General features: G+C 36.8%; 5 protein-coding genes across 5 annotated transcripts; 1 reads left to right on the forward strand and 4 right to left on the reverse strand.

Moving 5' to 3' along the window:
* Positions 1 to 950: 950 nt before the first annotated feature.
* Positions 951 to 5,002, forward strand: LOC106300334 (serine protease SPPA, chloroplastic). Its single transcript, XM_013736452.1, has 13 exons — positions 951 to 1,449; positions 1,538 to 1,721; positions 1,864 to 2,001; positions 2,289 to 2,459; positions 2,542 to 2,645; positions 2,900 to 2,967; positions 3,182 to 3,348; positions 3,437 to 3,506; positions 3,701 to 3,855; positions 3,933 to 4,038; positions 4,187 to 4,274; positions 4,347 to 4,490; positions 4,581 to 5,002. The coding sequence occupies exons 1-13, from the start codon at positions 1,045 to 1,047 to the stop codon at positions 4,812 to 4,814; spliced, it is 2,034 nt and encodes a 677-aa protein (XP_013591906.1). The 5' UTR covers positions 951 to 1,044; the 3' UTR covers positions 4,815 to 5,002.
* Positions 5,003 to 5,987: 985 nt separating this feature from the next.
* Positions 5,988 to 7,370, reverse strand: LOC106299286 (protein STRICTOSIDINE SYNTHASE-LIKE 12-like). Its single transcript, XM_013735398.1, has 3 exons — positions 6,911 to 7,370; positions 6,560 to 6,829; positions 5,988 to 6,481 (listed from the first exon to the last, which is right to left on the reverse strand). Exons 1-3 carry the CDS (start codon positions 7,153 to 7,155, stop codon positions 6,010 to 6,012), a joined length of 987 nt encoding a protein of 328 aa, XP_013590852.1. The 5' UTR covers positions 7,156 to 7,370; the 3' UTR covers positions 5,988 to 6,009.
* Positions 7,371 to 7,559: 189 nt separating this feature from the next.
* LOC106299100 (protein STRICTOSIDINE SYNTHASE-LIKE 12-like) lies at positions 7,560 to 9,716 on the reverse strand. Its single transcript, XM_013735239.1, has 3 exons — positions 9,429 to 9,716; positions 8,416 to 8,688; positions 7,560 to 8,120 (listed from the first exon to the last, which is right to left on the reverse strand). The coding sequence occupies exons 1-3, from the start codon at positions 9,653 to 9,655 to the stop codon at positions 7,643 to 7,645; spliced, it is 978 nt and encodes a 325-aa protein (XP_013590693.1). The 5' UTR covers positions 9,656 to 9,716; the 3' UTR covers positions 7,560 to 7,642.
* Positions 9,717 to 11,732: 2,016 nt separating this feature from the next.
* LOC106299368 (protein STRICTOSIDINE SYNTHASE-LIKE 12-like) lies at positions 11,733 to 13,272 on the reverse strand. Its single transcript, XM_013735471.1, has 3 exons — positions 12,996 to 13,272; positions 12,547 to 12,816; positions 11,733 to 12,268 (listed from the first exon to the last, which is right to left on the reverse strand). The coding sequence occupies exons 1-3, from the start codon at positions 13,223 to 13,225 to the stop codon at positions 11,791 to 11,793; spliced, it is 978 nt and encodes a 325-aa protein (XP_013590925.1). The 5' UTR covers positions 13,226 to 13,272; the 3' UTR covers positions 11,733 to 11,790.
* A 7,554-nt stretch (positions 13,273 to 20,826) lies between these two features.
* Positions 20,827 to 23,577, reverse strand: LOC106296440 (enolase 1, chloroplastic). Its single transcript, XM_013732573.1, has 7 exons — positions 23,114 to 23,577; positions 22,178 to 22,485; positions 21,948 to 22,102; positions 21,561 to 21,878; positions 21,336 to 21,482; positions 21,213 to 21,263; positions 20,827 to 21,118 (listed from the first exon to the last, which is right to left on the reverse strand). Exons 1-7 carry the CDS (start codon positions 23,503 to 23,505, stop codon positions 21,053 to 21,055), a joined length of 1,437 nt encoding a protein of 478 aa, XP_013588027.1. The 5' UTR covers positions 23,506 to 23,577; the 3' UTR covers positions 20,827 to 21,052.
* Between the last annotated feature and the right edge of the window lie 1,594 nt (positions 23,578 to 25,171).

Here is a 25,171-nt window from a genome sequence, read left to right on the forward strand (position 1 = left end):
CAAGATAACTATGTATTGATGTATCTACTTGATTTCGTCTATCGCTTGATTGTTGTAACGTGTCTTTCAATTGTAACTGATTGAGAGAATCTGGATGTTCGTTATCTATATTATGAATTTCAATCTATTTTTCTCCATTTGTATTGATTTTAGTTTGGCTCTTCTTTGTATTTGTTTTCTTTTCTGGTATTAGATTCAAAATTAATTTATCTTTTTGTTTCTGGAATACATATTCGTGATTGTTTTCCTATTTCTATTTGTGATATGTATCAAAATCTTATTCTTAGTTTTTGATGTATTTGGATAACGATGAGATCTTATATAATTATGTCATAATAAGTTGGCTCATATTCTCTGGAAATATAGTTCATCTTAATCCTAATATACATGCAAGATAAGTATTGACTTTAAAGCCGCTGAGATTATGTATCAAAATGCGAGATTATGAGGCACTTTAAACTCAACTCTAATATAAGTGATTTGTATGGTGTGTTTTGTTTTCATAAGAGCAAGTAATGAATCTCGATTTCAATGAGTACCATTGTGATCCCAACTATTCCTTGTCTTGATAATTGGAGAATTGTTAGCGAATTTGGGATAACAGTTTGACCTGCTCTTGCACCGAATCGCGCTGAAACTCAAAAGAGATGAGAAGAAGAAGAACGTTGAAGATATTTTCTAGCAGTCATTCATTGAAAGAGAGTAAGAAAGAAAGATATGGAAGTACGACGAGTCTATCAAAACAGTAAATCAACGATTTGAAATTAAATTTTATCCGATTTTTTTATTCACTTGATTATATCAAACATTGGACCCGAAACTGAATTAAAAAAAAAAAAACAAATTCGGTTTCAACTTGGGCTTTGATTTGAAATAAATAAAAACCAAATGGATTTAGAATCATTGTGAGCCCGTTAACTCCACACTTTGCCAGTCACAAAAGTCACACACGGTGAAGAAGCGACTACGTGGAAGAAACTAAACCTTCTTCAATCTCTCTCTTTTCGTCTTCCACTGGGAAAAATTGCAGGAGAGAGAGAGAAAATGGCGAAGCTTCTAATTCTCCAGGCGCCTCAAGTAGTCTTTAGCAGTAGTAGGTCACTGGTCTCCGTGACGACGGCTTTATACAGAAGACCTCTCCTCCTGAACTCCAGTTTCACCTCTTCGGATTCGCATTCATCATCCCATATCGTTCCTCGTCTTCGTTCTCGGAGATTCTCGGCTCGTGCCTTTGACGATTCACCTGCTTCCTCGGCTGAATTAGAGAAAGATCAGCCACGGGATGGAGCTTCCCCAGTGGTAAGAGATGAGGAGTATCCTACAGGAGAAATGGTGTATGAGGATAGAAACGCATGGGAGAGCTTTGTAGTCAAGTTCCGGATGCTCTTTGCTTATCCTTGGCAGCGTGTTCGCAAAGGAAGCGTCTTGACTATGACTCTGCGTGGCCAGGTGGTCTACAAATAGTACAATGTGTTAGTGATGTTTCTTTGAGAATTGAACTCTTTACTGGCCTTGTTGTTTATTCTCTATTTTTCAGATCTCTGATCAGCTGAAGAGCCGTTTCACTTCAGGGCTTTCCCTGCCCCAAATCTCTGAGAATTTGGTGAAAGCTGCATATGATCCTCGTATCGCTGGAGTCTACCTTCACATTGAGCCTTTGAGTTGTGGGTGGGGAAAGGTTGAAGAAATTCGAAGGCATATATTGGATTTTAAGAAATCAGGTAGCTCCTGAATGATCTTGCATTCTCTACTAAATATCAAACTTTCATATCTTTACTACTGCTTTTAAGAGTGTTGGAAGTTCATTTGCTCTCTAGATTTTCACTTGCTTTCTAAGAGCTGATCAAACACATCTTTTGTCAGGGAAATTTATTGTGGGGTATATCAACATATGTGGACTGAAGGAGTATTATCTTGGCTGTTCATGCAGCGAGCTCTATGCTCCGCCTAGTGCCTATTCCTTTCTATATGGTTTGACTGTTCAAGCTTCTTTTCTTGGAGGTAAGTATTGTTTCTTCTTTGGCTCTGTTTCTCGCATAAGAAAATAGTAAATAGAAATTATATGTTCTATATCATGGAGAATTATATGCAGTCTTATATACACTCTGCGCACAATCCTTCATTCATTGAGACAGCTTTTGTTGAACTGAACTTTTACTCGCCCTCTTTTGTTTCTTTTTATGTAATTGAATTGAATCTCAAATCCTGTTCTCGTCAGTGGAGGTCCTAAAGCTGAATATGAAAGATACAAAGATTTAAATATTCACATTTATCGTTAACTAGTGTAGGTGTCTTCGAGAAAGTGGGGATTGAACCTCAGGTTCAAAGAATTGGAAAGTACAAAAGTGCTGGAGATCAGCTTGCTCGAAAAAGTATATCCGAGGAGAATTACGAGATGCTGAGCGTGCTACTTGATAACATCTATGCAAATTGGCTGGATGGTGTTTCTGATTCAACAGGTTCGAGACCTTTTTCACAATGTTGTTATGGTGTTTGACCGTTTAGTTCTATCCTGAGTGGCTTCTGCTTAGAACCATGCAGGGAAAAAGCGAGAAGATGTTGAAAGTTTTATCAATCAAGGAGTTTACGAAATTGAAAAGCTAAAAGAAGAGGGACTGATAAAAGATATTCGGTATGATGATGAGGTATAAGTAAATACCATGTCTATCCTCATTGTAGATGGGGTTCAGTACCTTATAAGTAACCCAGAAGCTAGAAGTCATGGTGCTTGTTAGCTCGTCTTTTTATCAGGAACATTCCGTTTTGAATGTTTTGGTATCCTCTCAAAATATTGGAGAATAGTTATAAAGTTTCCCTGAAAAATCTATTTAAAAGAGAATTAGATAACGCCCCCATACTGTTTCTGATCTTTTTGAATCAATTTGAATGCCCCTTGCAGGTTATATCAATGCTGAAAGAGAGGCTTGGAGTTGAAAAGGACAAAAAGCTTCCTACTGTTGATTACAAGTAACTAACTCTCATAACATGGAATTATCAAATTGAGTCTTACTGAATCTAGAGCTATTATCTTTGCATGTATAAATGGCTCAAGCCGTATACTATTCGGTGTTGTATACATAATGGCTACTCTCCCCTAATTGGTTCCTGCATTATTGCGTAATCTTGATTTATAGTTAGTGTAATAAGAACTGAACATTTTCAACTGAAATACTTTATGTAGGAAATACTCAGGTGTTAAGAAGTCGACTCTTGGTCTAAGCGGTGGTCGAGACCAAATAGCTATTATTAGAGCAGGGGGAAGTATTTCTCGGGTTAAGGGTCCGCTGAGCACTCCTGGTTCATCTATTATAGCAGAACAACTAATTGAGAAGATCCGCAGTGTAAGAGGTAGGTCTGTTAACTTTTCATCTACAAAGTATACCTATGCTCTTCAACAGCAGCCCAAAACTTTCTATTTCCTCTTTTTCTTTTGAAGAGAACAAAAAATATAAGGCTGCCGTCATCCGAATTGACAGTCCAGGAGGCGATGCACTCGCTTCTGATTTGTAAGTAGTTTTAGTCAATCTTCAGTGCTGTGTAATTGTAACTTATAATATGCTCGTATGATTTAACATGTCATGGATGGTTTCACTTCACCTTTTAACATGATGAAGTCAGAATCATTTATTTATTTATGGAAGTTTGGATGGTTTTGCTGCACCTTTTGGTTTTATCATAATACTAATGTATTGGTATACAGAATGTGGAGGGAGATCAAACTATTGGCTGAAACGAAACCAGTGATTGCATCAATGTCAGATGTGGCAGCAAGCGGAGGCTACTACATGGCAATGGCTGCAAACACCATTGTTGCTGAAAACTTGACATTAACTGGCTCAATTGGAGTTGTCACAGGTGATCTCATCTTTGTACAACTATCTCTTTCACCCTCCCCATTGCTTGATTGCTTTTGTCTGTTCTTGTTGTTGCAGCAAGATTTACCTTGGCAAAACTATATGAAAAGATTGGCTTCAACAAGGAAACTATATCTAGAGGAAAATACGCTGAGCTTCTGGGGGCTGAGGAAAGACCTTTTAAGTAAGTCACCTCACTCCATTTATCACATCGAGTGTACCAGATTGGTTTTTGCTGTTGTCAAATTTGATCCTTGAGACTCCTGTGTAAGAACCTGTAGGTTCCTTAAATTCACAACTAAATAAAAAAGAAGCACAATTGTGTGTTTCAGGCCAGAGGAAGCTGAACTGTTTGGGAAGTCGGCACAGCATGCATATCAGCTTTTCCGGAACAAAGCAGCTTTGTCAAGATCGATGCCTGTATGTCCTTTCCTGTATTGCTGTTCTTCAATGCCTTTTCGAGACTAATATTTTGTTATGTCATGTTCTTAGGTTGACAAAATGGAAGAAGTAGCACAAGGCAGAGTCTGGACCGGTAAGGATGCTCATTCTCGTGGTCTAGTTGATGCTCTCGGCGGACTCTCCCGAGCTATAGCCATCGCTAAGCAGAAAGCTAATATTCCTCTTGACAAGAAGGTTCGCCTCTATAACTCTCTTTTGCTTAACTGAACTCATCTTTGTATAGCTTACAATTAGATACTTGGGTTATTCTTGTGGTAAATACAGGTAACTCTTGTCGAGATTTCGAGACCGTCTACATCACTACCAGATATCTTAAGCGGGATAGGAAGCTCGGTGATTGGAGTAGACAGAACACTGAAAGGACTACTCGATGAGTTAACAGTCAGCAAGGGTGTACAAGCTAGAATGGATGGGATCATGTTTCAGCAACTTGGCCGAGATTCTTTAGCAAGTCCTATCATTGATCTTCTTAAAGATTACCTCAGCTCTCTCCGATGATTCCAACCTTCACTTGATCCGTTACAAAGAAACGTCTTCAAAAGCCTTACTTAATAAAAGACTTCATCAATGAAATTAAACTGATATCAAGTTAAAAACGATTATACATGAAGTTAATGTGAAAGAAGTTTCAAACATATAAATATGTACCTGCAGTGTCTCTCTAATAACACCAAGCATATAATGAAGACCTCAATGAGCACCGTCTTCTTCCTCGCAGTCGTCCTCTCCATTTCTGCTATCTCCTTAGCCAAGGAGAGCCCTGTGGAAGGTTGCTTAAGAAGAATCATCGCCCCAGCGCTCACTCCTTCTCCTTCAGACAAACCCACAACATCTAATCTCAAGCTGGCAGACGAATTATGCAAAGACGAGACACGAATCGTCATGTTCTTCTTGAAACTGCACGGAAGGTTCCCACGTTACTACCTCAAGGCAATGTGCAATGTATTCGAAAACGACGAAAAGAAAGTGAAAGATTACGTTACCACAAAATGGTTAGATCATTCGGAGAAGCTCCTCAACAGCTTATCTTGCATAACAAGGACCACCTTGGTGATCAAGAAGAGTCCTCTGGAAACTTGCATTAAGAGAAACACTGATGAATATATCTCTCTTCCTCTTTCAAGGGAAACAAAATATCATCTAGATGTCGTAGATATCATAGGAGACGATTACTGCCGAGACGCGGCACGAGACATCTTGTACTTCTTGGAACTCAACGGTAAGTTCCCACCTTACTACGTCCAGGCCTTGTGCAATGTATTCGAAGACGAGGAGAAGAAAGTGAAGGAATACGTTATGAAGAATTGGCTATATCGTTCGGGCAAGCTCATCGATAGTTTATTTTGTTCTTCTCTATAAAAATTCTGTAAACTTTTTGATGAATTAAAAGTACCAAAAACTCTATAATATATTCCTTTTTTTTTAAATGATGATTTTTTTGGAGTTTTCACAATAATTTTGATTATACTTGCATTGTTTTTTTTGTGATTAAACTATTTTCATAATTTTTAGCTATCAAAATTTAATAAACACAATTAATTTCTTCAAAATTTACAATTTATCATTATTGTCTAATAAAAATACATTAGAAGTATAAAATATAATATATTTTTGAAACAATTTTTCTTTTTTGTAAAATATATATCATTTTGAGATGGAAGCATTATTATTTCTGACATCTTTTGTTACAATATTACATGTCACCAACAAAGTTGGTCGTGAGTGTTCCGACATAGACAACACTTTTATATTCATTCACTTCGCTAACTAACGTATCTCCATAATATTCTCCGAGAGACATACGCCGTATAATCTCACCGCCGGCGTTGACTTTCACCGCTGACGGCTTGGTGGGGAGCACTATAAGCTTCACGGAGTTGGAAGCGATCCAGAAATCTCCACCGTCTGTTCTCCTTATGTTGTCAGGACCAGGGATCGAAGGTACGAAAATCTCCCACGTGTTGGCTTTTGGACCCTTGATCCAATACCTTAAGATTCTATTCCTCAAAAACTCTCCCACCAGAACAAACTCTCCGTCGGAGCTCACGGCGCATCCGGCGGAGCCACTTAGACCGCTTAACAAAACGGTTACGCTTTTGGTCTTTGGATCGTACCTAAAAAACCTCCCCGTTGCATCATTAACAGCAACCGCCAAGACAAGTTGACTGTAATAGCAAACAAAAAAAGTTACGTTTGGCCGGTTAAACTAAACCGAACCGTTATAAAATCAAATTTTTGTTAACCTGGGGCCAAATCTTGTGCTGAAAGATGTGAAGTAAACCGAACCAGTCACTGGATCTACATCTAAACCGTCAAGGAATTTAAAAGGTGAACCACCTGCGCTATCGGCTAGGCGCTTGGCTTGGCCACCGCGGCCTGAAACCACGTACAACCCCAAGAATGCATCGGCTATGTACAAATCTCCGGTTATCTCATTGAAAGCTAAACCGACTGGTCTACCACATGTGTTACCAAGAAAAGTCCCAACTGCTTTATCACACAGTGACTTGTTCCTATGACATAGACATTTGAGTTATTACAAAAAAAGAGTGTGTATGTGTATGTATTAATGAGTATGTTTAATTAAAACATACGCTAGTGGTGTAATATAAGCGAACTCTGTAAAGCCAAGCTCTGATCCTTGGTATTTTAGGATCTTGCCGCCGGAGACTCCAGTATAAGGTCCTCCACCGTGAGAATCGAAAGCAAAAGCTTCGGGACCAGAGACTCCTGGTGGCAGAGGAATCTTCTGGAAGGTTTGAAGAGCGGAGACAAAAGAATGAGATGAGAAGAGATTGAGCAAAAAGCTGAGGATGAAGACTGTATGTGTTTCCAACATTCCGACTCATCAATAGATCACAATGAACAGATCAATATCGTTTTTGTATGCATACAGGCACAAGTCTTTGGTTTAATTGGATCATAACAGGTTGGTAGATGGTTATTAACCGGTTCATGATTAGCTTAGATGCTCTTCTTGAGATGTCACAAGACTTTGTCTTTTCTCTATATTTTCCATTGTTTTAAACTTTACAATTCGTCGTCTTTTTCTGTCTCTTTTTCACGTGAACATGGCCAACTTTCCAGCTAATCCGAATATAAATACTGGAATTTTCATTTTCATTACTTTTAATTCCGTAAATCACGTACTATGATGTGTAACCTATCTTTAAACAAAAAATCATATATATTTGATTATTTGAACATGTTCATATTTGAACATGTTCAACATTACATATCCGGTTTATTTAGAAACAATAATTTTACATGTCTAAAAAGTTTATTATTCTGAAACAATCACTTAATTTCTTAAAGCCTTATTCACTTTAAAGCTTAAGGATTCCCGCAAAAGGACCAAACAGAGTTCCAATATAAAGCTTTCCTTGGGACTCATTAGCCTCACTGACCAAAGTATCCCCAAACTTATCCTTAAGCGAAATTGTCTGAAGCACTTTACCATCAGAATTAACTTTAACTGCCGACGGATTTGTTATTCCGGTGGCTGTGTTCACAACCGAAGCAACCCAAAAATTTCCAGTAGAACCGATTCTCTTGATATTGTCAGGGTTCGAGACAGCATTGGTGAAGTCTTCAGAAGAACCAGCTTTAGGTCCTTTGATCCAGTACCTCTTGATGTTACTCTTGGTGAACTGACCAACCAGCACGAACGAACCATCTGAGCTGACGGCACAACCAGCTGAGCCACTTAGACCTTCTAGCAATACAGTCACCTTCTTTTTTGATGGATCGTATTTGAAGAGTTTTCCAGTAGCGTCTTTTGATGCCACTGCTTTCAACACATCGCTATATATATGCATAACCATAGTAATTGAAAATATAGATCAGTGATAAATAGATAAATTTAACCTGATTTCGAATGGATAATATACTAAAATAAATGAATATATATTATTCAAACAAAATGTATAGCTTCGATCTGTTAACGTATAATATCATACAAATGTAATTTGATAAACGATATGTTTTGTCTTTATACTTGACATAATTTCTGTTACGGTTATTTTAAAATACTATACTTATTTTGTTTTTAAATTGTATGACATGTATTTTTAAATAGAGAAGGAAAATGGAAGTTTACCCAGCGCTAAACTTTGAGCTGAAGGAAGTGAAATAGACGACGCCGGTAGTGTTATCAACGTCGAGACCATCGAGAAACACGAACGGTCTGCCGTCAACACTGTCGGCTATCTTCTTGGCCATACTGCCGAAGACAGCATGGACGACGTGAAGACCCAATACAGCATCGGCCACGTAGAGCTCTCTTGTAATGTCGTTGAATGCTAATCCCGCCGGGCGGCCGCATTTTCCGGCATTAGCAGTTCCAAGGGCTCCATCGCACCATTGCGACTTCCTAGAATAAATAAAACAAGATAGAATGTAAACAAGACTAGTAATTTGGAAGAAGATCCAGTTGTAAATAAAACATCACAAACAAATACTTATAAGGTTAATCTAAAAAGGGTTAGCACTTACTTCCATTGGTTTTTTTCCAGCGTTAAAGAATGAAACTATTATTTAACGAATAGTTTACAATAATATTTCTATTTGACAAAACATTTTTGATGAAGGGACCTGGACCATAAAGGGCTTTCAATTGATGAACAAAAAGTAGGTTGGTCTAGTTGCCGACCATTATGATGAAACAAGTAGCTTACAATCATTTCTAATTCACAAAAACCATAACATGATATATTTTGACAACGAAGTATCGTCAATGTTAACTATCTCGTTTTAAATATAACCACTTCATTCGGTTTATGCATGTGAGACGAAAGTATTAACTTCTTATTTTTGGTATGAACGAAATTATAACTTTCATAAGGATTTTCTGATCAAAACAATCTTATCATGTATCAATGAAAACATGTTTTGTACCAAATTTTAGCAAAAATTAAAATAAAATGAAAACATTTTGTGGCTATTTAGAAAGTAGGAGAATAAAATAAAACAAACTCAACGATTACGCAGCAGAAGCGAGCCATGTTGAAATAACGTTAAATGTATTCCAATTTTAATGAACTTACAAGCATAATTCTAATAAAAGTTGTGTGTCTGTGTAATTTTGGAGATCAAAAGAATAAAAAAACTTACGAGGATTCCGTCATATAGGCAAACTCGATATAACCTTTCCCTGGAGTATAGCTGAGGATTTTACCACCGGATACTCCGGTAAAGAAACCTTTTCCGGTGGAATCAATGGCGAAAGCTTCAGGGCCTGACCTCTTTCCCGGCACCGGAAGTTTTTGGAAAGATGCGTCATCGGAGAATACAGCCGACGAAAGAGAGAGAAGAGAAATCAAGAAGATAGATAACGTCATAACTTTTTGTTGGTCGCGTTTTGTTGCTAGATTGTGGCTTGTGGTTCTTGTATATTTATAGTTTTGATTTTTTCGTTTTTTTTTTTAATTTCTTTTTATTGAGCTTTCTTCTTTTGCTTTCAAGTATTTATAGAGATTAATATTCATAGAGCAGCAAATCAGGACAAAATTAGCAATTATTTTTATATAAGGAGAAAAAATATGCCTAGATTGTGTTATAATTTCAACATTGATTAGAAGTAGATTGCTGAAATATATGTGTATCTTAGAGACAACTGGTTGAAAAGTTAATATAGGTGATGGATGTGGTATACTGAACCGTGATTTTGATATTTTATACCATTCATAGTATTTGTCAAAAATTTTATGTACTTTTAACTATTTGTCATATGATAGTGTGATCCCTTTGTCTCTGTGGTGTTTTTACTTAAAACATAAAGTCAGTTCTGAGGGAAGAGATAGAGGAGGGGACAGAACTGACTGTCATCGTACTCTGCATGCAGTTCCTACCGTATGAACAACATTCTCGTGACATGTCAAAAATCAACTTTAAAATTTAAAGTGGTAAGTGTTACCCCCTTTTTTTTTTTTTTTTTTTTTTTTTTTTTTTTTTACCGAACAGTTAGAGCTAAGTCTAACTTTACAAAAAAACTCACCCAACAAGGGGAGGTAGGAACTTTCAAAAAGGAGCCCTCAAAAAATACTTAACCAAAAACCAAGAGGAGTTGTTGCTGTCGCTGAGTAAGACATCCTTAAACTTCGAGATAGTGGATCTAGTCGGAGCTTGATAGTTTGCTGAATTTCTTGAATGATTGCCTGAGGTGGTCTACACAGCCCCGTGTGCAATCTCGAGTTCCTTTCCTTCCAAACCACATAGATAACAGCTTGAAAGATCAGCCTTACAATGAGCAACTCATTAGCGTCTGGTGTTGGGTCTTTCAGCCAACTCAAGCACTCTTCAAACAAAGTGGGAGGCGAGAGATGAAGGTGTGAGCAAAAGAAAGACCAAACCTCAAAGTTGTATGCACAGTCAAAAAATAGATGCTGCCTTGACTCCTCCGAGCCCGCACACAAGAGACAGTCTGAAGGTACATTCATCCCCCAACTCCGCAGTCTGTCTCGCGTAGACATTCTATTCCTCGCCAGAATCCAAGAGATGAAAGCATGCTTAGGTATCCTACCCTTAAACCAGATCTGCTCGTGCCAGAAGACCGGTGGGTTTGGCTGATGGATTGTAAGCCAAGTTTTGGCTGTTGAAAAGGAAGACGAAGGAGGAGCCTCGCCCATCTTCCAGAGGTACTTATCATCGTCAATGGACTGAGCTATCGGCACCGGCGAGGGGAGACACTGCTTCAGCAAATTAAAGATATTCTAGCATCCGTTTTGCTAGAATCGAACATCATTTTGTTTTTATTGTTCACCTATTCTTCTAGTCTCATTAGTAAAAAAAATCTTAAATGTATTTGAAACTGTCACAAACACTTCTAACATTTTGATTACCGAAAAACCCCGGTTTACGATATACATTTGTCACTACTAGCAAAATATGCATGATTTCTGTATGAAATTAATCTAAAACATATGACGTCCAACCAGTTTTCTTAAAAAAACTTATCAAAGACAGGGCCGGCTTAGATAGGGGGTGAGCGGTGCGACCGCCCCGGGCCCAATTCATTGTCACCCTATTTCTTAATAGATAAGGGTCCGATTTTTTCAAAAAAAAATAAGAAAAGGGGTCCATTTTTTTATATATAAAAATATTTTTTTATATATAAAAGTATTTTTTTATTTCCATAGATTTATTTTTAAAAATACATCTGGTATTTTGAAAAAAAAAACATATATCTATCAGATTTAAAAAAAAAAAAATAGTTTGGAAATTAAAATTTTTTTTTGCCTCAGGACCTATGACACCATTGAACCGGTCCTGATCAAAGAAAACTTCGTCCTCACTGAATATAACCAGGAAATAAGAAGAAACGGAATTATAAGAACTTGTATAAAATGACAAAGAAGCGAGAATTCAATTTTGAGTTGATATATATATATATATATATAACTTTATTATAGACTGAATAATTGAAAAAACTTTTTCAACATGATCACCTTAACAATCATAATTTTGTAATACCAAATTAAAGTTTCATGATTCCAGCAAAAGGTCCAGTAAGTGTTCCAATATAAAGTTTGCCGTCTAACTCATTGGCTTCACTAAGCAAAGTGTCCCCAAACTCATTCTTGAGAGAAATGGTCTGAAGAACTTTTCCACTATAATCGATTTTCACAGCCGAAGGATCCGTTGGCACGACCACCTTGTTCTTGACCGAAGCAACCCAAAAGTTTCCAGTAGCACCGATCCTCTTAATGTTGTCAGGGTTCGAGACAGAACTTGTGAAGTCTTCAGTCGATCCAGCTTTGGGTCCTGTGATCCAGTATTTCTTGATGTTACTCTTTATGAACTCCGTAACCAGCACGAACGAACCATCTGAGCTCACGGCGCAACCAGCCCCACCACTTATACCTTCCATTAACACCGTCACTGCTTTAGTCGCTGGATCGTATTTGAAGAGCTTTCCGCTCGCGTCTTTTAGTCCAACTGCGATCAACACTTCGCTGCATTGCATAACCAACATATATTAGTACGCAAATTTAATTAAAAAAATCATGTATACATATATATATATATATCAACTACACCAATTTAAAATTTTATTTTTGAATACCCTAAATTTGTTAGAGTTTTGATTATTAATAATATAAAATTATGATAAAATAATAAAATAGTTTATATTGGTGCCATTATTATAGCTCATAATCATGAAGTTACGTGCATGTCTAAGTTACACACGACAGAAAATATGTACATAGAAGATCGAATATATATGCTCTACCTGGGGCTGAACTTTGAGCTGAAAGAAGTGAAGTAGACGACGCCGGTGGTGGGATCAACGTCAAGACCGTCCAAGAACTTGAAGGGCGTTCCATCGACACTGTCGGCGATCTTTGTGGCCAAACCTCCGGCGGGAGGGATAACGTGAAGACCCAATGGAGCATCAGCGACGTAAAGATCACCTGTTTTGGGGTTGAACGCTATTCCCGCAGGTCTGCCACATTTCCCGGCCAATGCGGTTCCAGCTATTCCATCGCACCATGACGAATTCCTATAGAAACCAAACCAATTATAATATGTAAGACGATAATATAAGAACCACTAGTTTTGGTGAAACAAGAAGAATAATCATCAAAATATGTAATATGCAAACCCTGATAAAAAGGCAAAATAATATGTAATCTTAGTGATCATGTTGTAGCCTTGTAGGTCAAGTTTAATGAAACTTACGAAGTCGTGGTGATCTCGGCAAAATCTTCGAAACCCTTGTCGGCTGTATACTTGAGGATTTTACCACCGGAGACTCCGGTGAAAAAAGCTTTTCCGGTGGTATCGAAGGCAAAAGCTTCAGGGCCAGACCTCTTCCCTGGTATTGGGAGTTTCTGGAAAGATGCGTCATCGGAGAAAACAGACGACGAAAGAGAGAGAAGAAGAGAAATCAAGAAGACAAACGAAGTCATTGTATTCTTAGCTTTGTTCTTGATATCAAAGAGATATAGAATTTACTCTGGTACAAGAACCTGTTTGTGTCTGTATATATCGTGAGAGAATTGGTTTAAAAAAAGGAAATAGAAAAAAAATAGAAAAGATTTATTTATTTCCATTTATAGATAGGGAATTATATACTTCTTATTCTGGATGATTCCACAGATTTAATTACATAAAATCCACCTTAAATGCTGAAAACTGGAAGTATTGATAGAGTATCAAATCAGACTTATAAGCAAATTATCTGAATAAATAAAGAAACAAATATGCACAATACATATCATAATTTTTTTTATGTATTTGTAATTTTGGATTGTTTATATAATCATATAGACGTTGGGTCGGAACAATTGTAATTACAATTGTAGATCAATATTGAAATTTTTATGATGGCTCCGATTCATAATCGTTTTCATTGTTTTAATATTCGAATGATGAAAAATGAACAAAGTTTATTTTATAAACCGATTACCATTAACTAATACGATTTGTATTTATTCTAATTCCCCTTAACTCCCCCAAAAATATTATCAATTCTTGCTTTGGTGACAAAGTTTTTGCATTTTAAATATAATTTTCTATATTTATCTCATACCGAATTGTGTATCAATGCAATTATATTCAATATTTAAGCATGAGAGTAATAAGTTAATAGTCCTTAATTGTTTCTTTTATTAAAGAAAATATCTATTAGCTTATATATATCTTTGGTATAGTTTCCTTTAGCTAACCATTGGTTTAGTGTGGTTTGGTTTCCTTTTGCTTAACCACTAGAGTATAAATACATAACAATGTATGCTTTCTACGGTTAATGAGAAAGTTTATTTTCATCATCTTCTTTTCTTCAATATGGTATCAGAGCCAAATTGGATCCTCCATTGATTCTGTTACTCGAGCTTTCTTCTTCACCATGAGCGTTTCGATTTCGCAGTATCTTTCTGCTCTCTGTACTCGCTACGTGATTCTTCTGCTCGAGTTTCTGGGATTCGTTTCGATCGTTTTCTTCTTTGCTGTTCTTCGATCTTTCGATTGAGCTGATTCGAGTTTACTCCGAGCTCGTTCTTGCTGGATTCTCATCGATTGATCTGGTTTCTCAGCTTCTTGAGGTCGTTCTCTGCTTTTCTTTCTCATTTTAGCTTCCGTGAACATGGCGAATCTTGATCGTCTTTCTACGGATCATTACGAGAATCCATATTATCTTCATTCATCGGATCATGCTGGTTTGGTGCTTGTTTCTGATCGCTTGACTTCTGGATCTGAGTTTCATTCATGGCGAAGATCGGTGCGAATGGCCTTGAACGTTCGTAACAAACTTGGCTTCATCGACGGAACGATTCCAAAGCCGTTGCCGACTGATAGCAATACTGGATCGTGGTCGAGATGCAATGACATGGTTGCGACTTGGCTCATTAATTCGGTTTCCAAGAAGATTGGACAGAGTCTTTTGTTCATGTCAACAGCTGAAGCAATTTGGAAGAATCTTCTTTCCCGTTTCAAGCAGGATGATGCGCCACGAGTCTATGAGATAGAGCAACGTCTTAGCTCGATTCAACAAGGTTCTATGGATGTAAGTACGTATTACACTGAGCTTGTGACTTTATGGGAGGAGTATAAGAACTATGTGGAGTTGCCGGTTTGTACTTGTGGACATTGTGAGTGTAATGCAGCTATGCTTTGGGAAAGATTACAGCTACGAAGTCGTGTTACGAAGTTTTTAATGGGCTTGAATGAGGTCTATGAGCAAACAAGACGCCACATCTTGATGTTGAAACCTGTACCAACGATTGATGAGGTCTTTAACATGGTTTCTCAAGATGAAAGGCAGAAGAATTTGAAGCCTGCTGTCAAGCCAGAGTCCGCTGTTTTCCAAGCTACTGCTACATCTGAGAATGTGGAGAATGTTTTATACAATGGTCCACTGGAGAATGCTGCTTATGCTGCACAATATCGGCCTTACAACAAGATTGTTTGTACTCATTGTGGGCGCTCTGGCCATACATACCAGAAGTGTTACAAGTTGAATGTTTATCCTCAAGGCCATAAGTTGCATAATCGATCTGGCCAGCACATGACTTCTCAAGCTCGGGGTACTTCTCAATCTGGTACTCCTCGTTCTTCTGCGTATTCTCAGAGTTCTCAGAACTATTATCAGAAGAATGCTGTGGCTAATGCTGTGTCTTGTCCGCCATCAAATGCTTTGGATTTAAGCCAGTTTAGTTTTGAGCAACTGCAATCTTTGATCAGTCAACTTACTTCTCATGCTCGTATACCTCAAATGACTTCTTCTACACCTCAGGATGCTATATCTACTTTTTCCTCGGCCACCATTACTGCACAAGGTTTTATGGATCCTCAATCATCCGCTGGTACTGTCTCAATCCCTTTTCCATCTTCTAGCCTTCGTTATACTCACAATACTCTCACTTTCCAACATCGTTGTTTGTCTACTCTAGCGAACATCATTTCTAGTGATAGTTGGATTCTTGATAGCGGTGGTACTACTCATGTTTGTTCTCAATTGACAATGTTTAGTGAGACTTTTCCTGTGCAGGGTGTGACAGTGCCTTTTCCAGATGGTACTAGAGTTGCTATTACTCATGCAGGAACCATTCGCATTACTGATACAATGATTTTACATGATGTTCTTCATGTCCCATCATTTCGTTTTAACTTGATCAGTGTTAGTTCTCTTTTACAACATGATAATTGTTCTGCACATTTTTACCCTCGTGACTGTTTCATTCAGGACCATACTCGGGGATTGATGATTGGTAGAGGTCTTCTTGTCAACAACTTGTATGTTCTGTCACCAGTGGTTGTTACTCCCCGCACTGCCTTTTGTGGATCTTTGGTAGAAGCGAATGTTTGGCACCAACATTTAGGACATCCGTCGCTTGTGAGGATGCAACATATTCCTGGTATCTCTTTGCCTGAATCGAGTCTAGATCACTGTCCTGTATGCCCTTTAGCTAAACAAAAGAATCTTCCTTACGTTTCACATAATCATTTGTCTTCATCTCCTTTCGATTTAGTTCATTTGGATACTTGGGGGCCATTTTCTGTTGAGTCTGTTGATGGTTATAGATATTTCTTAACGATTGTAGATGATTGTACTCGGGTTACATGGCTTTATATGATGAAAAATAGAAGTGATGTTGGTTCAATCTTTCCTACTTTCATAAAGCATGTTCAGACTCAATATGATACAACTATCAAAACAATTCGTAGTGATAATGCACCTGAGTTAGCATTTACACAATTAATGTCTGATCTTGGCATTGTTCATCAATTTTCTTGTGCATATACACCTCAGCAGAACTCGGTTGTAGAACGTAAGCATCAACACTTACTTAACGTAGCTCGTGCATTACTTTTTCAATCGAATGTACCTATTGTTTACTGGAGTGATTGTGTACTAACTGCGGTTTACTTAATAAACAGAACACCATCTTTGCTTCTTAATAAACTCTCTCCTTACGAGGTTTTGTGTAAAAAGAAACCTGACTATAGTTTTCTTCGTTCTTTTGGTTGCTTGTGTTACGCTTCAACATATACTAAAGATAGAAACAAGTTCACTCCAAGAGCCACTTCCTGCGTCTTTCTTGGTTATTCTTCTGGTTACAAGGGATATAAAGTTCTTGATCTTGATTCTAATCAGATTTTTGTTTCTCGCAATGTTACATTTCATGAAACGCAGTTCCCTTTTAAAGAAAAGTCTACACCTGTTTGTGCTGACTCTTTGTTTTCAAAAGTGATTTTACCGGTGTCTACTCCTGTTTCTTTGGATACGGCTTCTTTACCTGTGCATCATAATGTTCCGTCTTCTGTGGTTCCTGTAATTCCTCCGCAGTCTAGTACCACCAATGGATTGATGGACGCTGCTGCATCACGCACAGGACCGGTTGATCCACCCATTGCTCGATCAAGACGAAATGGTAAGGCACCTAGCTATCTTTCTGACTATCATTGTTTTCTTTCAACAAATACTTCCTTTTCTCCTTCATCTTCTTCGATTAACTATCCTATTTCCTCTGTCATTGACTATTCCACTTTGAAACCTTCCTATCAGTCCTTTGTTCTCTCTTGTACTCTTGAGACAGAACCGAAAAATATATTTGAGGCATTAGCCGATCCTGTTTGGAATGGTGCTGTGGGGATAGAGATAAAGGCTCTTGAGACTAAGAAGACATGGACTGTTGTGTCTTTACCTCCGGGAAAGCATGCTATTGGATGTCGTTGGGTTTTCACGATCAAGTATAATCCTGATGGCACTATAGATCGTCCCAAGGTCCGTCTTGTTGCTAAAGGCTATACTCAGCTTGAGGGAGTTGATTACATAGACACATTTTCTCCTGTTGCAAAGCTGGCAAGTGTGAAGCTTCTTCTTGGGTTAGCTTCTGCTTTTCGGTGATCTTTAACGCAAATGGACGTGTCTAATGCTTTCTTACATGGAGACTTGGATGAGGAGATCTATATGACGTTACCTCAAGGTTATACTCCTCCTGGAGTGCTTCCTACTAACCCAGTTTGCCGATTACACAAGTCATTATATGGATTGAAGCAGGCATCGCGCCAGTGGTATCAATGTTTCTCACGGGTGATTCTCTCAGCTGGTTTTGCTCAATCACCTGGTGATAATACTTTGTTTATCAAGAAAACTGGTTCATCATTCATTGCTTTGCTTGTGTACGTCGATGATATCTTGATAGCTTCGAACAATGATGAGGATCTTACATCACTTAAGAAGATCTTGCATAAGGCTTTTATCATCAAAGATTTGGGGAGACCAAAGTTTTTTTTGGGATTGGAGATAGCTCGGAACTCTACTGGAATCTCGGTATGTCAAAGAAAGTATGCTCTAGATATCCTTGAAGCTACAGGCATGCTGGCTTGTAAGCCAAGTTCTATACCGATGGATCCAACACTCAAGCTTACTCGCACATCTTGAAAGCCTTTGGAGAACATTACTCAATACAGAGAGTTGATTGGTCGTCTTTTATATTTGACCATCACCAGACCAGATATCACTTATGCAGTGAATAATCTGAGTCAGTTTCTCTCTTGTCCTACTGACGTTCATCTGCAGGCTGCGTACAAGGTCTTGCGGTATATCAAGTCAAATCCGGGTCAAGGCTTGTATTATGCTGCAGATACAGAGCTCTGTCTCAATGCTTTTACTGATGCAGACTGGGCTACTTGTCCTGAAACACGACGATCTATCTCTGGTTACTGTGTTTATCTTGGGACTTCGCTTATCACATGGAAATCTAAGAAGCAACAGACTGTGAGCCGTAGTAGTACTGAAACTGAATACAGAAGCATGGCGTTGGCTACGTGTGGACTGCTTTGGCTTGCTCAGTTACTGAGGGACTTCAAGGTCACAGTTACAGCACCGGCAAAGTTGTTTTGTGATAACAAATCAGCTATGCATATCGCTTCTAATCCGGTCTTTCATGAGCGTACGAAGCACGTTGAGATTGACTGCCATACTGTCAGAGATCAACTGAAGCGGGGGTTCTTGAAGCTCTTTCACGTCTCTTCATCAAATCAGCATGCTGATATACTCACCAAGCCTTTACATCCGGGACTTTTTCACTCTCTTCTTGCTCGGATGTCATTTTCAAACCTCTTTAAGCCACAGTCTTAAACGGTTTGAGGGGGGTATATTAGCTTATATATATCTTTGGTATAGTTTCCTTTAGCTAACCATTGGTTTAGTGTGGTTTGGTTTCCTTTTGCTTAACCACTAGAGTATAAATACATAACAATGTATGCTTTCTACGGTTAATGAGAAAGTTTATTTTCATCATCTTCTTTTCTTCAATAATATCACAAACGCAAGTTGTAAGGCAATCCTCCATGTAGATACTGGTTCATCGAAGTCCAAAACAGGTAAATTTGAATGTTTAGTTTAGTAAACCAATTGAACTTAACAAAAACTACGGTACACAAGACGATATTTAGTTTAGTAAACCAATTGAAATCGGGTTACCAATTGTATTTGGTTTACTAAACTGTACCAAAAAAATACTAAACCTAATAAAAATGACAATCTTCCCCGCCACCCAGGTCGTCTCTTCTCTGTCATTGTTTGGCAACATCTTTCGTGTAACTAACCATCACTGCCGGTAAGCAAAGGCGAGCTTCCAAAGTCTAAGAGCAGGTGACGGCAGCTGAATTTAAATAATTTGAGATGAGATGAGCTTTTGGACTTGAGCATATGTGGCGAGCTTGAGCCAGGTAAGGTAACGACGTTGCACTCGTTTAATGATGAGCATCGAGAAAATCATCGATAATTCACTTGAAATGGTGAGCTTGGTCATTCGTTCTCAATGGCCGGGATTTATCTTGGCAATTGGAAGCGTTAAATTCATCAATGTAACATTTGGTTCATAACTTGCTAACTTAACCGGTTAATATTTTTTGTGAACATTATACTTATAATATATGATATATGATGCTCGTATTTGTTAATGTCCCTAGTCGGATAGTATACCATCAATTTCGGACTAACAAAAATTTTAATTGATTTTTAAGCTGTCACGTAAACTAAATTGCATCATAATTAAATGATACCTAAGCATGGTCTTTTTTTAGTTAGTACAAGTTTAAAGTTATAACTTTTAAATGATCATCAATTAATATAGGTGATTTGTATGTTAGGTTCTGTATTTTTTTGAAAAATATGATTAATTAGTACTCCTCTCAGTATAATTATAGTCTAAAGAAACTACATTATGTTATGGAATCTCTGATATTATTTACTGTATATGTTTTTAATAATATATTTACGTAGAACAAATAATTTAAACAATTAATATACTTTTGACGTTTTTTGGTAAAAAACTTTTGCATATTTGTTTCCCTTGGTGGAATGAATGACGCCAAATTGCGAACTATACGTTCAAGTTTCAACCAACTTTCATAACTGGTTAACTAATACTCCATCTGTTCCTGAAAGTAAGATTTTATAGAGTATACACGCTTATTAAAAATTTAATAAATATTTATAATTTAATTTATTTTTTACTTTATTATACACTTTCCAATAACTTTCCACCAATTAAATTTAATCAATTCAAATATTCTCAATTAATGTTTCTCAAAAGTATAAAAAAGTACCTTAACGATATAGAAAATCTATCTTTGTGAAACAAAAAAAAAATCTAAAACATCTTACTTTCGGGAACGGAGGTAGTATTTACTTAGTTTCATATTAACCGTCACTATGATATTTTTTCATATTAACCGTCACTATGATATTTTTACAGAGATTTAAAAAATCATATAATAGATTGATATATTATTATTTAATGCATAATTAATTGAATAAAATGATTGGTTATTCAAAAAATTAGAATGAAATTCATTTCATTTGTTTATGAACAAATTTGTTATGCAATGACTATTCCATTAGATTCATAGTAAATGGTAAAAAAAAATCTGTGAAATTAACGCAATCAACCATTCTACATCATTCAATTCCAAAAAATTGTTTCATTTGCACCTGTAAAACGATACCCTTCTGAATCTCTAGAACGAATAAAATTGTCACAAATCCGATATACGCATAAAAGATAATGGTACGCTCCGGTTTATCCCGGTTATCCAATTAATCCGAAAAATCAAATGTCAACATGAGTATCAATCACATTACAACAAAAGACTCCCGAGTGGAAAAGCTGTTTCGTTTTATTTGTTTTTTTTCATAAAGAAAACTTAAAAGAAAGCTACAAAAGCAGGGCTCATTTGGTTGTTACATAAGCAAAAAGCCAATGAATGCCTTTTCTCAAATCTTCTCACGGTGATCTGAAAGCTTCCCCTGCGTAACGCACGTTGCCGAGTTCCTCTTCGATACGGAGAAGCTGCAACAGAAACAAACCAAACCAAACTTATTGTGTAAGTGGCTGTCTTAAGATTTATTGAGTTGTACAAGTTTGGATGTCAGTTAATATTTACCTGGTTGTATTTTGACAAGCGTTCACTTCGGCAAGGAGCACCAGTTTTGATCTATACATAACATATGTTGTTTGATTAGATAACAATACTATGATACGGACATGTTTAGAGAATATGTTATACCTGTCCACTTGCCAAACCAACAGCAAGATCTGCGATGAAGTTATCCTCTGTCTCTCCACTCCTGTGACTAACCATCACACCCCAGCCTGCAGCTTTGGAGTCAAGTGCTGCTTGAATTGACTCCGTCACTGTCCCAATCTGGTTCACCTGTGATTACACAAAACATGACAATGGTTTTAGAATAAAAGGCACATAAAAGTGGAGAAGGTAATGAATTATATTGACCTTCAACAATAGAGCATTGCAAGACTTTTTCTTGATAGCTTCAGCGATCCTCTTGGGGTTAGTGACCAACAAGTCATCACCAACGAGCTGGATATCAACAGAGGATTGCAACGAAGCCCATGAGCTCCAATCATCCTGGTCAAAAGGATCCTCGATAGATACAATCGGGAAATCCTTGATGAACTCTCTGTAGAGGTCAGCAAGCCTCTCAGCTGATAGCACATGAGCTCCATCGTTTGGCTGCTTCTTGAAGTTCAAATCGTATCTACCATCTTTCGTGAAAAACTCTGACGCAGCTACATCCATTCCTATTTTGATCTGCAATAGTAAATCAAAATTATGTGAAATTGACACTAAAGGATTTTTAAATAGGAGAGATTGGTTTACCTTTCCGGTGTAACCAGCTTTTTCAATTGCATCTATGAGCAGAACAAGTCCCTCCCTGTTATCTTGAACATTCGGAGCAAACCCTCCTTCATCACCAACGTTACAAGCATCTTGACCATACTTACTTTTGATTATCCCTTTCAACGTATGGTAAACTGTAATCAACAAAACCACATTAAGTTCATTACTAATAAAAAAACAATGCTTAAACTCAAACATTACTGACTTACCTTCACTTCCCATCTGAAAGGCCTCAGAGAATGAACTTGCTCCTACAGGTAGTATCATAAACTCTTGCATAGCCAAGCTGTTCCCGGCGTGACTACCTCCGTTGATGACATTAAAAGCAGGAACCGGCATGACAAGCTCCTTTGTTCCAGATAGTTCCTGGATGTGTTTGTAGAGAGGCACTCCTTTGGCGCCAGCACCTGCCCTGCAAACGCTTAGTGATACTCCTAATATAGCATTTGCCCCGAGTTTCGACTTGTTCAAGGTCCCATCCAGTTCCAGCATAAGAGCATCAACATCAGCTTGGTTCCTTCAAAAAAAAAGATATTCAACACGGCTTGCCTATCACCAATCACCATTTCAAGATGATTCATAAGCAAATATCACAAAGCAAAATCAAACCAAGAAGTCATTGTTATAAAGGATGCAAGAAAGACAATACGGAATAAAGAAAACGACATAAAGATTTAACGTGGTTCATCAATACATGTAATACGGATAAAGAGAGATCTTACTATCGGAAGCAATTTTAGTATAACTACGGTTATAAGAACACAATTTATATTTAAGACTATCCCACATCTAAAACCATTTCGTTAACAGACTAACACTAATACTCAGTGTTCTAAAAATTGGTCTAATTGCCACATAGGCATCAGCCTAGTTGGCAGATTGGACATAAACAAAACGATTTTTCTAGAACGATATCGGTCTACATGTTCAAAAAATCGGTTTAGACGTCTACCTAATCATTAATCTTGCTAAATACCATATGGGCTCAAACCAGATTCAAGCCATATCACCAACCATAAACAAAACTCAATAACCTTTACTACATTTAAAACCCAGACGAACCAAACAGCTGATTTGTAGATCTAAAAATAAGAACAGCAACACCAACTCAAGTCGTGTCTGAACGTAAGTTCTTTATTCTTTACCTAACGTCAACTCCGATGAGTTTCGGAGCCACAAGTTCGTTGATGTTCTTAATAGCCTGTAAGACACCTTTACCACCGTAAACACTCTTATCTCCATCTCTCAGCTCGAGAGCCTCGTAGATCCCGGTAGATGCACCACTAGGAACGGCGGAACGGTACAGATCATCGGTGACCAGATCAACCTCTACCGTAGGATTCCCTCTGCTATCAATAATCTGCCTGGCTTTCAGTCCTTTCACTCTACACTCCTTAGTCACCACAGAGCATTGCACACCTGTGCGGCGGAATCTAAGGCATGACGGCGCGGATTCTGAGTAGCGTTGGGTGGAGACGCGGTGGTTGGAATAGAGGAAAGATCTCTGGAGTTGGTGAGGTTTCGTAGTCAAAGCCATGATTGAAACCTAACACTAACAAGAAAGCAGAAACTAGAAAAAGGAAGAATAGGTGGCGATGGATGGAGGTTTTATATATTTGAAAAACGTCCTTACGAGGGTTGGTGTAGGCGATGAAAACTAAGAGGAGTCAAAGGTCAAGTGTAAAACCGGTTCAATCTCAATTTAATTCCGGTTTTAAGAGAAAACCGGTTTGTGTTTAGGTAATTTTTCTTTTTAACACATTCCATAATAATACAACTAGGTTAAGACGGTGAGTTTATTTTTATATATTATCGATAATTTCTTTATATATTTAATCATTTTATTTATATATATAAAATATTTTTTGTTATTATATAATTTCTTTCCGATGGATCGGATCAATTTTTATTAAAAATAATGTAACAAAACTATAATTAATACATGATGGGTTGATCGGATTGGACATTAAACAAATTATGACATAAAAATCTTATTTTTTCCATCGAACACATTCTTGAAAAAAATGAACAGTATTGTTTTCACAGTTGAATTATTTTGACTTTTATCTTCCATATAGTTTTGAAAGCTTTCAAATCAACCATCGAATTGATACATGTCATTTTAATGTTTTTAGTTGTATACTTAAGGAAAACTTCCATTTTTGTAATTTAAAGTCGTTTTAAAAAATTCAAAATCTAACATATAAGAAAAAATATAACATATAAGAAAAATATAACATTTAAGGTGTCCTCATTTTTGTATTTTAAAGTCGTTTTAAAAAAAAATATAACATATAAGGTTTCCTCATTTTTGTAATTTAAAGTCATTTTAAAAAATTCAAAATATAACATATAAGAAAAAATCTAATTTTTTATTATATGGTTAATGTTATTGTTTAATTTTTTTTTAATAATATAAATTTAAACAAAAATGAAGAAAGATGCAAAAATTGTTATCAAATCTTTATTATTCATAATCATTAATTGTCATATATATGTAAATCATATTAGGTAATTCCGTAGCTTTTATTTAAAGAAATAATACACATTTCCTATATTTTAGGTTAATATAATGCTCTCTAGTGTTATATAATTATGAAATAATGTGACACCATTAGATTAAACTATACTTTATATTAGATGCTCTAGAATTCTTTGAAATGAAATTTAGAAGGCATTTAGAGTGTCACCTAGGATTTGAGATTTTTTTTTAATTAATACAAAATTAAGGTTCTAATTTTTCAAATGCTTTTCAATTAATATATAAGAGATTTCTAACTCTATTAATATAATGATGAACTACCTACAACACAGTATTGATGAACAAAAACATATAAGTATTCCATGATAAAAGCTTTCTCAGAACACTTGGATCGACAGATGGTTATGCATATACGATATTTTCGATGGACAGACTTTTTCGTCAGCAGACAACCACAACGAACGGCTTTGCATTGTACTCCAACAAACTTCACATCATATAATCTTCAAGAAATTGTATAGTCTAAAATCGAATCTCAGATTTTTAAACTTTAACCAGTAAGTTATTGTGCTTCCACCGTTTGTGTTTAGATAATATAAATTGCATTTTTATCCCATTTTCATAATTTTATTTCCGAATCTATGTGTTCAAAAAAAAATCCCAAATCTTTTTTTTTTAGCTAGAAAATAACTCAATGTGATTACTTTTCTAATTTCTCTGT

The sequence above is a fragment of the Brassica oleracea genome, chromosome C6 (assembly GCF_000695525.1).
Source record: "Brassica oleracea var. oleracea cultivar TO1000 chromosome C6, BOL, whole genome shotgun sequence".
Taxonomy (NCBI): domain Eukaryota; kingdom Viridiplantae; phylum Streptophyta; class Magnoliopsida; order Brassicales; family Brassicaceae; genus Brassica; species Brassica oleracea.